The 13,509-nt window shown below is 41.8% G+C and overlaps 1 protein-coding gene across 1 annotated transcript in view; it reads left to right on the top strand.

Annotated features, from left to right (window-relative positions):
- Positions 1-1,696: 1,696 nt before the first annotated feature.
- The window catches only part of LOC145404491 (cardioacceleratory peptide receptor-like), a 149,614-nt gene continuing 137,801 nt past the window's right edge, over positions 1,697-13,509 (top strand). Inside the window, exon 1 of the mRNA XM_080276051.1 lies at positions 1,697-1,898. Within this exon, the coding sequence (XP_080132177.1) occupies positions 1,748-1,898 (151 nt within the window). The 5' untranslated portion in view covers positions 1,697-1,747. The remainder of the gene's footprint in view (positions 1,899-13,509) is intronic.

The raw sequence follows: 13,509 nt of genomic DNA, 5'->3' as shown, positions 1-13,509 counted from the left end.
TGTGGGCTTGAACTTTGAATGTTCCTCAGAATTTAATAATGTCATTCTTGCTTTTTCCTTAGTCCTCCATCCAGTTTAGGTCAAAACTGGTTTAAAGCTGCTTAAGCTTTGCTGGGTCACATTTTGACCTTGCCCTGTAAACCTGACCTCTGATCAATAGGTCTTAAAAAACAATAGGTTTCCTCATGGGCTGTCCCTCAATCCTTGAACCTAGTTTCCGATAAAACTGTATTGTATATATATATATATATATATATATATATATATATATATATATATATATATATATATATGTCACACACACACACACACGGAGAGCAAAACATGATTTCGTACTCCCTTCGGGATAGTCGTCAAGAGTTTATAATATGTTCTGATGTAAATAAAAAACAAAAGCACATGCATAGGTCCATATATCTTCTAGCAATCATTATATTTTATTCTTGTAGGAAATATTAGAAATAACCATTAGAGCATAACTTTAAACTTTTCCCGATGTTTATGCCTCCACCCACCTGCCCATCTATGGTGGAGACATTAAGTGATTGGTCTATCCACTGGTCTATCCGTCAGTGCGTGCATTCATGCGTGAGTCCGTGCATCCATCACATTGCTGGGCGCGATATCTCATAAACCCATTGATGGATTTCCGCCAAACTTTTGTCAGTGATGCAGTATAAAGAGATGATGGATTCATTAGATCAGCTAGGTCAAGGGGTCAAAGGTCAAGGTCATATGGGGTTTACTTAATTTATTCTTGTGGACTCTATCTCCTGAACATCTCAACAGATTTTGACCAAACTTGCCAGTGATACAGTATAAAGGGATGGAGAACTGATTAGGTCATCAAGGTCAAGGGGTTGAAGGTCAAGGTTATATGGGGTCGACTAAGACTGTGGGCACGATATCTGCTATACCCCTTGACGAATTTCGACCAAATTGTTGTCAGTGATACAGTATGAAGAGACAATGAAGTGATTAGTTCAGCACAATCAAGGAGTTAAAGGTTAAGGACACATGAGTTTGGGTGCAACACCTCCTGAACCCCTTGACGGATTCGACTTATCTCTTGTCAGTCATACAGTATGAAGGGACGATAAACTGAATGAGTCAGCAACGTCAAAGGGTCAACAGTCAAGGCCATATTGGTGTGGGCACCATATTATCTCCATAACCCCTTGACGGATCTCTACCAAACTTTTGTCAGTGATACAGTATGAAGGGACGATGAACTGATTGCCATCAACGGTCAAGGGTCAAAGGACAAGATCATGTGGGTTTTGGCATATCTCCTGAACCCCTAGACGGATTTCGACCAAACTTTTGTTGGTGATATTCCTCAAGCTCCCTTCCATTCTGTAAATATATTCCACTTGTAACTATTCCTCTATCTCTTTATAAATTATCCGTGGCTGTAATCCACTCATAGCCATTCTCCAATCTCTTCTTCAGTTGTTTGTAGCTGTACTCCACTTGTAACCAATTCTTGACTTCTTCTCCATCATTTATATTCCACTGATAAGCATTCCTCGAGCTTGCCATCTTTAATTATTGGTAGCTACCTTCCAGTCATACCCATACCTTAAACTCTCCTTCAGTTACCAGAAGCTATATTCTGTTTGTAACCATTCCCCCAGCTCTCCACTCGTCACTCCTCAGTCTCCATTGTGTGATTCCCGTCCTCCTGCAGGTGGTGTCGCGGCCCGAGGTGCTGGGTCCGGGTTACCATAAGCAGCTGCGGCAGGGCATGTTGGCTGTCATGTTCGTGGTGGCACTTGTGGGCAACTGCTGGGTCATGGTCACACTCAAGGCCAAGTGGGCCACCCGCGGCCGCATGACTGTCCTCACTTTCAACCTCACTCTCGCCGATCTACTTGTCACACTACTCACCATCCTAGGTATGTTGCTTTATCACCTTTCCTTGATAATTTCACCATCTGTCATAACAGTTGCATGCGAAACGAGAGGGAGTTAGGTGTTTGTCCTTGGTTGTCTCTCTGTGGTAGCAATATGAAGTTAAGCCTATTTGGTGGAGGTGCACCAAATTTATAAAAATTATGGAGGACCATCAGGTGAACAAGTGAGTAAGTTTTGACAGAAAATCGTTACATATCACAGGTCAAAGGTTAAGGCTAAATCTCCAAAATTTTTAATCCGATTTTGACTAAATTTAGTGGAAGAATTGAGGTGAAGGAAAGGGTGAAGTGTTTCAGTTTTACGGACAATCAATTAAAGGTAAAGATAACACGACAAGGCCACAAATAGTTGTGATTTGATATGACTCAACCTTGGTTAAAGGGTCTGAGGTTAAGCAAGGATGAAATTAATCTGTTTTCAAAGCAGTAGTTTAAACATCAATCTCACTTGGTAAGGTCTGCTTAAACTTTTGATCAGATCTGAACCAAACTTGGCGGAGGGTCACGTAAATATAAAGTAATTCGATATTGAGTGCAATAGGTCATAGGTCGAAGATACAAGGCAGGGTCAAAGGTTCGGCCTTAGAGTGCATTCACACTGTCCAGTTTCTTGCCGTGACCTGGTTACCATTTCCTCACAAACTTCCATAACAATGGTGGCACCTGTTGTTATATCAGATCTGAATATGCAGTTGACACTGTTTTAAATTTCACTTCAACGAATTTTTATTTCTCACTGTATAAACTAAAATATCTAAAAATTACCAAATATATCTGTGTAGTCTATTGCTCCCCTGTGCTTCTTCAGAACCCACTGTATTTGACTACATATCCACATAGTTGGGTAACCTTAACCTTGCCCTTAGCACCGAAATTACCATTTTGGGTGATTTTAACGTACATAATGTTGAATGGTTATTGCATTCTGCCAGGACTGATGATGCTGGTCTAGAGTGTGAGCTGTTTGCAGAATCGTTTAATCTCATACAGTTGGTAAAGCAACCAACCAGAATACCAGATAATCCTGACCATAATGCCCATCGCTTGGAACTATTCCAGACAAATAATCCAAATCAAAACAGGATAGAAGAGCTGTCACCACTTGGATCCTCTGACCACAATCTCATCAAAGCATCATTAGTTAACCCCCCCAAACCTTCCCATTCTGAACCTGTCAGGGTGACCCAATGGCACTTTGATAGGGCAAACTGGGATGGATTTAGAAATTATCTTGCTGACATTCCATGGCAGTCTTTCTTCTCTAGTGATGTCAGTTCTACCCAGTCCCACATTCGCTAATTAATACTAGATGGTATGGATTTATTCATACGAAGTCAACAGTTCACTAAAAGATCAGACTCTCCAAAATGGTTTGATAGCAACTGTGCCAGAGTAACAGCCCAAAGTCATTAGCATATAATTCTTACTTAAAAGCAAAAACATCTGATTCACTCTCTCAATTTAAAATTGCTAGAAACCATGCAAAAGCTGTAATAAATCTCGCTAAATCAAACTTTCTGCAAAATCTATCACCAAAACTACTTAACAGCCCTAATGACAGTAGAATATTCTTCTCAACTCTCAATTCTTTCAATTATAACTTTAACAAGTCATCATCCATTCCCCCACTAAAATTATCAGATGGCAACATTACAAATGACCGGCGTGGGAACGCAAATATCTCTGCCAGCACATCTGCCAGAAGTTCTACCATAAAGGAAGTCAGCTAGAACGTTCCAGTACTAGAACTTGACTCTCCCGAAACTGTTCCACTTAAAATACAGACATGATACGTAAAATCCATCCTAGACAATTTACCAACCAACAAAGCTCCAGGCCCAGATGGAATTCCTCCAATTATTTTTAAAAAGTGTTCCCCAGAACTTGCCTCTGTTCTAACTAAATTATTCAGACTATGCATACGTACTTCTTCATTCCCTAATTCATGGAAAGAAGCCAATATCCACCCAGTGCCAAAGAACGGAAGTTCCTCTGACCCCTGTGATTACAGACCAATAGCTGTCGCATCTTCTCTTGGTAAAGTATTTGAAATTGTATTTTATAAGCACATAGTTAAACATTTTGAATCCAACAACATAGTTAGTGATAGACAACATGGTTTTCGCCATGAAAGATCCACCAATGACATACACAATATCCTGACTCATACCACCCACCAATCAATCGACCAATATGGAGAAACTCATGCAGTAGCCCTTGATATTTCTAAAGCTTTCGAAAGAGTGCTGCACCGTTCCCTGCTGTCCAAACTCCCGTGCTATGGACTAACGTTTTTTGTTCCTCTGCTTTCCTCATATCATAGTGACAGAAAAATAAGAGTAAAAGTAGATTATGTATATTCCAATTTCCACTCAGTTAACGCCGGCGTGCCATAGAGATCAGTTCTAGTGCCAACCCTGTTCCTGGTTCATATTAATGATCTCTTGTCTGTCACCCACAATACCATCCATTCACAGGCAGATGACCCAACACTTCACAGTTCATTCACACTCAAACACCCTTTTACAAAGTCTAATATCTCTAACTCTCAATTCAGTACAGCCATCTCCATAAATCAAGACTTACCTACGATCAGTGAATGGAGACAAAACAACCTTGTCTCATTTAATGCTAGTAAAACCAAATATATACCATTTACTAATAGACAGATACTGCCAGATTCGTACATTACCATCAGTGCTGTTAATATTCCCATCTCCAAAAGTACTGAAATTTTCAGTCTCACTTAACAACGCCCTCGGCTGGACCTCTCATGTTAGATCACTTGCTAAAACCGCCTCAAAGAAACTTGGATTATTGTACAGAGTTCGTAACTTCTTCACTGACGAGCAATTAGCTATGATTTATAGGTCATGTACGCTCTCAGCTTGAATATTGCTCACCCTTGTGGAATGGATGTGGAGAAGTTGCATTAAAACAACTAGATAAAATTCAGAACAAAGCTGTTAGAATTATTAACAACCCTGCCATTACAAATAAACTACCTCCCCTACAAGTAAGAAGGAATGTTGCCTCCCTTGCATTATTTTACAGATATTTTTATGGCAAATGCCCAGACGAAGTTGCGTCCATTGTGCCACCTCGTCATGTCTTCCATCGTGCTACACGGGCATCTGGTAGCGCTCATGACTGGAATGTCACACAGCCATATTGCAGAACTTCTGTCTATTAGAATTCTTTTTTTCCCCGAACTGCATCTCCCTGGAACTCGCTTACTCGGAGTTGTTTCCCCCCAAACTTCAACATACAACAGTTCAAGTCCAACTGTTACAGATATTTTACGAATGGAGAACGCCAGTAATCTGGTGTATGGATTATCATTTTTAATTAAGTGCGTGAGAGAGGAAGTTGGGAGAAGGAGGAGGAGGAAGAGAGGATAAATCAAGAACGAGGTGGAGAGAGAAAGATGCTACGATATGTGAGGAAAGGTGCATGTCAGTGAAACAGGTGGGAGGAGAGGGAGGCCAAGAACGAGTTGAAGAAATTGTGTGAGAAAGTATATGATGGAGGGTGGGAGAGTGGGAGAGATTACCGGGAAGACGAGACAGGGAGACCGAGATTCATTTTTTCTTTGCTCTTTTATACAGTTCTTTTTCCGTGTACATCCACATAGACTACTCATGGCTGTTTCTTTTTTTAGCAGTTATTTCTAACTGATGACAGATGATTTTTAGATGAGGGAGAAACTCTAGGAATGATCATGTCCATCTGCCTCTCACTAACGATATTTAGAATTGAGGTACCCTACTCCCGTAAACATTAGCGACTTTAGAGAAGCCATACCACACCACACCACACCCACAGCACATCATACTACCCATTCACACCATAACACAGCAAACCAACCACACAGCACATCATACTATCCTTTCACACCACACCACACTATACCACACCACATCATACTATACCACGCCACACCATACCAATCCAAACCACACCACACCACACCAACACTACCTTTCCGCACCACACCACACAAACTCGCCTTCCCTCACTACACCACGACAAGGCAATTAACTGATATGCCCTGAAGTTCCGGCATCTAGTACTTTTGCTTCAGCTGAGAGTGAGTCATGGGATCCTGAGATAATTAATAACCATCATCATTAACCGTCTCCCGTTCAGAAGAACTCTACCATTAACTGTTTTTACCCATGGCTATCAGAATATTGTCCGGGGTTCATTCCTTGATAAAGAATGGGGGATATAATGATTTCTTCTTCCTATGATAGTACAGGTTACTCTCATCAACTCAGCATTCTACTGCACCTGAAGCCAGACGATTTATTTTGACACAGTGAGTTACAGAAACTTCAGAGTTAAATTCACTTTTTGGTCATGATTCCTTATTTCATTACATCTAAAATCTCCTCTTCACAAAGTCCTTATCTGCGCATCAGTGTCTTCTTTCCATGTTTAAGCATTCATCGACTGTGTGTGTGTGTGTGTGTGTGTGTGTGTGTGTGTGTGTGTGTGTGTGTGTGTGTGTGTGTGTGATCAGACTAGATTAAATTCATGACTTTGATGACATTAGTGTGATTTTGACGTGCGCCATAGTTCTCCATAGGACCTTTGAGATGATATTAGGGGTGACAGGCTACGCGGACTGGGGAATTGGGGTTTAGAGAGGATTAGATGATAGAGGAGGAAGAGAAATGTGTGGACTGTGAGAGCAGGAAGAGAAAGGGAAGGGGAAATGGGAAACTGACATGGAGAATAAAACTGAGAGAGAGAGAGAGAGAGAGAGAGAGAGAGAGAGAGAGAAATATGGAAAGCAAAGAGAGTTGAAGTGAGAGAGAAGGGAGAGAGAAGTTGTTAATGCTGATCACTGAGGAGAGATAAAAGTGAAGGATAGTGAGAAACGGGGCTTCAGAAGTAAGGATGGATGAAGAGCAGGGAGAGAAATGCAGGCGAAGGATGATGAATGGGAGTGTATTATGAAGGAAAGGGAAAATAAAAAAGAAGGAGAGAAAGAAAGAAAAGACAAGGGGCAAGGATGGGCAGGAGAGAGAGGAGAGGAAATAGGAAGACATGTCGAATCGAAATAGGAAGAAGAGTATAGGAGTGATGAGTCAGTGAGTGAGAAGAGAGAGAGAGAGAGAGAGAGAGAGAGAAGGGGGGAAGTGAGTGAGTTGAGATAGAAGAAAGTCAGTGAGTTAAGAGGAAGAGAAAAGAAAGCCAGTGTGTGAGGAGGAAGGAAAAAATGGTGAGTGAGATGAAAGAGTAGAAAGTCAGTGAATGAGATGAGAGAAAAAAAATTAGCTGCGTGAGATAAAAGAGAAAATAAATGAGTGAGTGAGAAAGGAGAGAAGAAATCCAGTGAGTGAGCTGCGAGAGAGAAGAAAGCCGGTGAGTGCGATGAGAGAGAGAAAAAAATCACTGAGTAAGATGAGAGAGAAAAAAAAGGTGAGTGAGAATGGAGAGAGAAAAAATCCTGTGAGTGAGCTGAGAGACAGAAGAAAGTCAGTGAATTAGAAATGGAAGAGAGAGAGAGAGAAAAAAGATGATTGATGATGATTGATAAAGGAGGGAGAAAAAAGTGAGTGAATGAGAAGGGAAAGAGTGAGTGGGTGAGTGAGTGAGTGCGTGAGTGAGAAGGGAAAGAGACTTCAGTGAGAAGGGAAAGAGACGTCAGTGAGAAGTGAGTACAAAGGAGTACAAAGGAAGGCAAACAGCAACAGACCTTATGGTCCTTTCGAGGCTGCTTGTTACAGAGCTATTACTACAAGATCTAATACTACATGCTGAAGGATAAGGATAGTAAAGCAAGAAGGCTCCACCCGCCTCCAAACCTTCAGTTAAAACTGGCAAGAAAAAGTGAGAAAAACCACCATGCAGTATGGAGAAACTGACATGGAAATATTTATAGGAATGACTGAACTGACAGGAAAAGTTTCATTCTATAATACTTTATAAGCTACCAGTTTGAATAACCTGAAAGAGAAAGTAGTAAATTAAAATGAATCATCAAACAATAAATAACCAAGGCACGACATGTATGGGTACGCTGAGTTAACGAGGCGTCTATAGACACTGCGTGGACATTGCACATTGCACAGTGTGGATGTTCAGGGGTGGTGAGTGGGGGAACAGGGAGTGAGAAAAGAGTACCGGTATGAGTGAGTGAGAAGAGAAAGAAAAGAAACATTTAATAACCATGGGTGTGGCATGGGTGTGGAATGAAATGAGTGTGGAATGGTATTGGTGTGGAGTGGCGTGGTGTCGTGTAGGTGTGTTGTGATATACGTATGTTGTGGTTTTGGTGTGGAGTGGTGTGGTGTGGTGTGGGTGGTGGGTGTGAGTGGTGTAGGTGTGTTGTGGTTTTGGTGTGGAGTGATTTGGTCTGGTTTCGGAGGTGAGAATAAGTGCTTTAGGTGTGATATGGTATGGGTGTGGAGTGGTGTGGTGTGGATGGTGGTGTGGGTGGTGGAGTCTGTTGTCTGGGTGGTGGTGTGGGAGGGGAGTAATTTTACGCTAACAGAATCCTTAACTAAATTAGGAAGACCGTGTCAAGTCGCTCGCTGGGTAGGCTAGAAGGCCAGTCTCTCTCTCTCTCTCTCTCTCTCTCTCTCTCTCTCTCTCTCTCTCTCTCTCTCTCTCTCTCTCTTTCTCTCTGTGTGTGTATGTGTGTGTGTGTGTAACTATCATCACTGCGTGTCTTGCATGGATACCAGACACACCTGAACTCATACGCGCACACACTCCGTATAATATATAGATTTACTCATATTCTGAACGTAGGAGCACCCTAACAAACTCAGCGCACACACACACACACACACACACACACACACACACACACACACACACACACACACACACACACACACACAGACCCACGCTCACACACATACACATACACACACACATACAGACCATTCTGCACGTACTGTACACATTCACACGCACATACGGAACATAGGCATAGGTTCACACATTTCGCACATACACTTTAACACACACACACACACACACACACATACACAGGTACAATACTCGTCAGGCTGTTTTGGGAGGACGGGGGCGACTTATACACTGACAAAGAGCCGTACCACACATAATACGCCTGCCATACAAGTAATCAAGCAACTGGTGTTCACGGGTACAGTTGGCCAAACATGCACATGTGATGCAATGTCACTAGATGTGTTCTGGAATAAAATTTCTTCAGTATTTCACCTCCTCTATCTCTTAATTTTCTCTTCAGGCAATATTCCTAACATTTGAGAGGCGTGGTATATTTCTCTGCCCATAGATGATTCTCTTTGATATTATGATGTATTTGCGAGGAAAGTGAAAGAGACGGACATGCCATAAATGTGTATTAGACACTGTGTATAGCGTAAGCGAACATTTATCTCTGACTACATTGTTGTCATTTACTTTTTATCATTTAGTTTTTATCAGACCTGCGAGGCAGGATGGTATAATTTTCGGCAGCTCTCTCTATACCGCTGTGAGAAGGGAATGGAGAGATGAAGGGTATAGTAAGAGGCATAGGAGTGGATAGGGTTAGAAGGTCATTGATGGACAGAAGGAGGAGAACTGATGACAGGAGAGAACCCTGAAGAACATCACTTTTGATAGCTCTAAAAGATGAACAGTGCCGTCTACAACAGAAGCTACAGAACGATCACAAGGGAAGGTACAGATGAGGGAACAGATAGAAGAACAGAAACCGTAGATGGGCAGTTCGAAAATTAAAGATTTATGCCACACTTGGTCGAAAGCCTTTGAGATGTCAAGTGTAATGGCAAAACTATCGCCTAAGTCCCGAAAGGAGGATGACCAGGAGTCGGAAACGATGCGAGAAGTTTGCCAGTGGAACGACCACGTCCCTTGCAGAATCCATACTGGTAACTGGAAAGAAGGTTATGATTGGAAAGGTGACTCTCTCTCTCTCTCTCTCTCTCTCTCTTTATATATATATATATATATATATATATATATATATATATATCCCATTGGCTGCCACAGTTCCTGTGCGAGGTATTTTGCTAGAAGGGTGCTAGGCGTACCGCCCTCCGCCTGTCGGCTCATAGTCGCGAAGCTCATAGGTCCCTTCCCCAGGGTTCCCGTCGTTCTTAAATTTTGAAAATGCCCAGTTCCGTCCTATATGGAGGACACTGGGCGCTAATGGGTTTTATATATATATATATATATATATATATATATATATATATATATATATATATATATATAAAAAACAGATTTGAAAAAAATAGAACAGGATATTAAAGTAATTGGGCGATAGAGGGCTAGGAATGGTCACACTTGTTCGGACAGACTGAATGAAAGTAAACTTCCAGCAAGAAGGAAATGTACAAGTGAACACGGAAAAAAAGTTTGTCTAGGAAGGATGTCAGCAAAGAAGCACAATTCTTGAGAACATCAGGAGGGACGCCATCAGGCCTGCAAGCCCAATTAGTATTAAGGCCAGTGAGGAGACAAAAGTGCAATTTGGAACTGGAGGAGAAAGTGTGGGTGCAGAGAAACATATAGCGATGGCTCTTGTCCGTGAAAACAATAATCATCCCAGGGAAAAAAAAAAAAAAAAAAGGTACTGCCTGTGGGCCTCTCAATCCGCAGCTCCAAAAAACCACAAGCTCTGCTTTTTCGGAGGTTCCACAGCCATATCTGAGTCACAGGACAGGCTGAGGTGATAAAGTTATGACTGGAGGAGGCCAGAGGAGAGCAAAGATTAAGAGAATAAGCAAAGTGATCAGTTGTAAGAAAAAATAAAGTACAGTATGTTGGACCTCTCTCCAGGGTGGTCTGGGATACGGGTAGGGGACTGTACATTCTGCTCTAGATCATTAAGGATAGAAAAGTTATAGGCAAGTTCATCAGGTTGATCAGTAAGTGGAGAGGACAGCCAAAGAAGATGGTGAAAATTAAAATCATCAGGGATGGAAATGTCACAAAAAGGAGATACGGAAAAGTGTTCCATCTTGGAAGAAAATCGGTAAAAGAATATAGTCGGTAGAATTAAAGGATAAGCAATTAGCACAGCATTCACTGTATTTTGGGGGTCCTCTTAAAGGCCCGACTTAGCTACATGTCCATCAGTAACATGAAGGATTAGGTCAGGATAGAGGAAGGGTGAGGGGCCGCATACATCCCTCCCTCAGTCCATAAAGACAATGAGAATAATCAGGCTGGGGACCAACCAGTGTCATTGTGCTACTGATACCAGACTTCTCCAAGCTGAAAAATTATTTGCATTTGTTTCTATTCAGTGATATGTACACAGTATTTATGTATTTTAAATATAATGCTTCTGGAGGATATGAACAATTCACATAAGAGAATCTAGTCCCACAGTCCGACAATATTAGTGTAGTCTGGTTGATAGACACCCGACTGGTTGGTGCATGAAAAAAAGGTCCTAATAAGGACACAAAAGAGCCTGAAGAAATTTTCAGAAGGACGTTAAGCAGTGGTATGACAAGGTAACATCACTGGCATTCAGTTAAACACAGAGAAAATTGCTTCAGCCGCCTTGGGGACTTAATTTGGACCACTTCTCTGTTGGATATAGTAACTTCAGTGACTCAGAGACCAAGGTGAGTTGGGCGATCCCTGTCGCTAGCAGCGTCCAGCAAACGGCACAGATGTATTTACCCAGAGAACGACAAGACAGTCGAAGCCAGAGTATAACGAATTCAGTGGAATAGTTCAGGAATGCGAGAGCAAATATATTATTGCTTATACATTCACTACATGTACAACAATGGGATACAGTAAAAGGATACAGAGAAAGATTTAGTTTATCAGTCACCTCACACAGCTGAATCTCAGTAAGGAAGAGAAAGTGAGGTTTAGAGGAGGGGAGGTGTTGTTCAACAGAGAGGAAATTAAAGGAAAGGCCGCGAATGTAGCAGAAATGAATTGGAAGGATGTCAGACAGTGGTTCAGGACAACTACCTTGGTCCTCACCATCAGGACAGGGGCGGATGGTGGGAGCATTTATCACTCACCCCACCCAGCCCCGGAACTCGGAGGCACGTTGTTTGGTTGCCATTTCTTTAAAAATTCCGAAACAGAAAATGTGGTGTGTCATGTGCATAAATCTTTAATTTCCAAACTGCTCTCTTACGGTTTCTATCCTTCTCTCTGTGCTTCATCTTTAGCTTCTTTTCTGGTCGTTCTATACCTACTGTTGTAGACGGCCATAGTTCTTCTAGATTTATCAAGAGTGGTGCTCCTCAAGGCTCTGTCCTATCATCACCAGCTCTCTCCCTTTATTCATCAATGACCTTCTAAGCTGTACATCTATCCCTATGCACTTATACGATGATGACTCCACCCTTCACCTTTCCATTCGGTTCCCACAAAGTCCATCTCAGCTGTTACTTCAAACAAGAGATGAGGCTATGGCGCACCTAATGTCTGACTTGGCTTGTATCTTTGACTGGGGTAAAAAAAAATTTGGTTGTTTTTAATGCATCTAAGACTCAGTTCTTACACCTATCAACCCGACAAAATCTTCCACAGGTATACCCACTAATGTTTAATAATATTCAGCCTGCATCATCCTTGAACATGCTTGGGGTTTCATTTACTTGGAACTTATCTTGGAAAGATCATATTACATCTCTTGTAAAATCTGCTTCCAAGAGATTAGGTATGCTAAGTCGACTCCATACCTTCTTTACCCCTGTACAATTGTTGACTCTATACAGGGGTTTTATCCGCCCCTGTGTGGAGTACAACTCTCATGTGTGGGGAAGCTCCCCACATACAGCTCTTCTTAATAGGGTGAAGTCAAAGGATTTTCGTCTCATTAACTCTCCTCCTCGTACTGACTCCCTTCAACCTCTGTCTCTTCGCCACACTGTTGCTTCTTTATCTTTTTTCTATCGCAACTTCAATGATCACTGCTCCTCTGAACTGTCTGCATGCATTTCTCCACCTCTACGACGGGCGCGTAGCAAACTCTCATCCCTTTTCTGTCCAAGTCTCTAATGCAAGAGTTAACCGTTACTCCCAGTCCTTCATTTATGCAACAGGTCAACTCTGGAACTGTCTTCCTTTGTCTGTATTTCCTGCTTCCTATGATCTCCAGTCTTTCAAACGCAGTGTGTCCAGGCATCTCGAAATGATCGGATCTTGAATTTGGCTCTCTCTTGTAGTTTGTTTTTCTCTTGGAGGGAACTGTTATTGCGGGCTCATGGCCTTCGGTTCCTTCTTCCTCGCATAAAAAAAAGCATACTAGTATGCGACACTGGTTCAACCACAGCACCCCTTATGTCCGCCAAAGTGGTCAGTGGCTCGGTGAACGCTTCCCAAAGTTTTTAAACACACACACACACACACACACACACACACACACACACATATATATATATATATATATATATATATATATATATATATATATATATATATATATATATATATATATATCTACCTGCACCTATCTGTCAGTATCCATGTATCTACTTTTGTATATGTTTGTCCGTGTGTGTGTGTGTGTGTGTGTGTGTGTGTGTGTGTGTGTGTGTGTGTGTGTGTGTGTGTGTGTGTGTGTGTGTGTGTGTGTGTGTAAATATCGCTATCTGTCTAT

Source organism: Coenobita brevimanus, chromosome 63 (genome assembly GCF_032717465.1).
Source record: "Coenobita brevimanus isolate Jiangsu-jjx chromosome 63, ASM3271746v2, whole genome shotgun sequence".
In the NCBI taxonomy this organism is placed as follows: Eukaryota; Metazoa; Arthropoda; class Malacostraca; order Decapoda; family Coenobitidae; genus Coenobita; species Coenobita brevimanus.
This window is presented reverse-complemented; position numbering and strand designations above follow the sequence as displayed.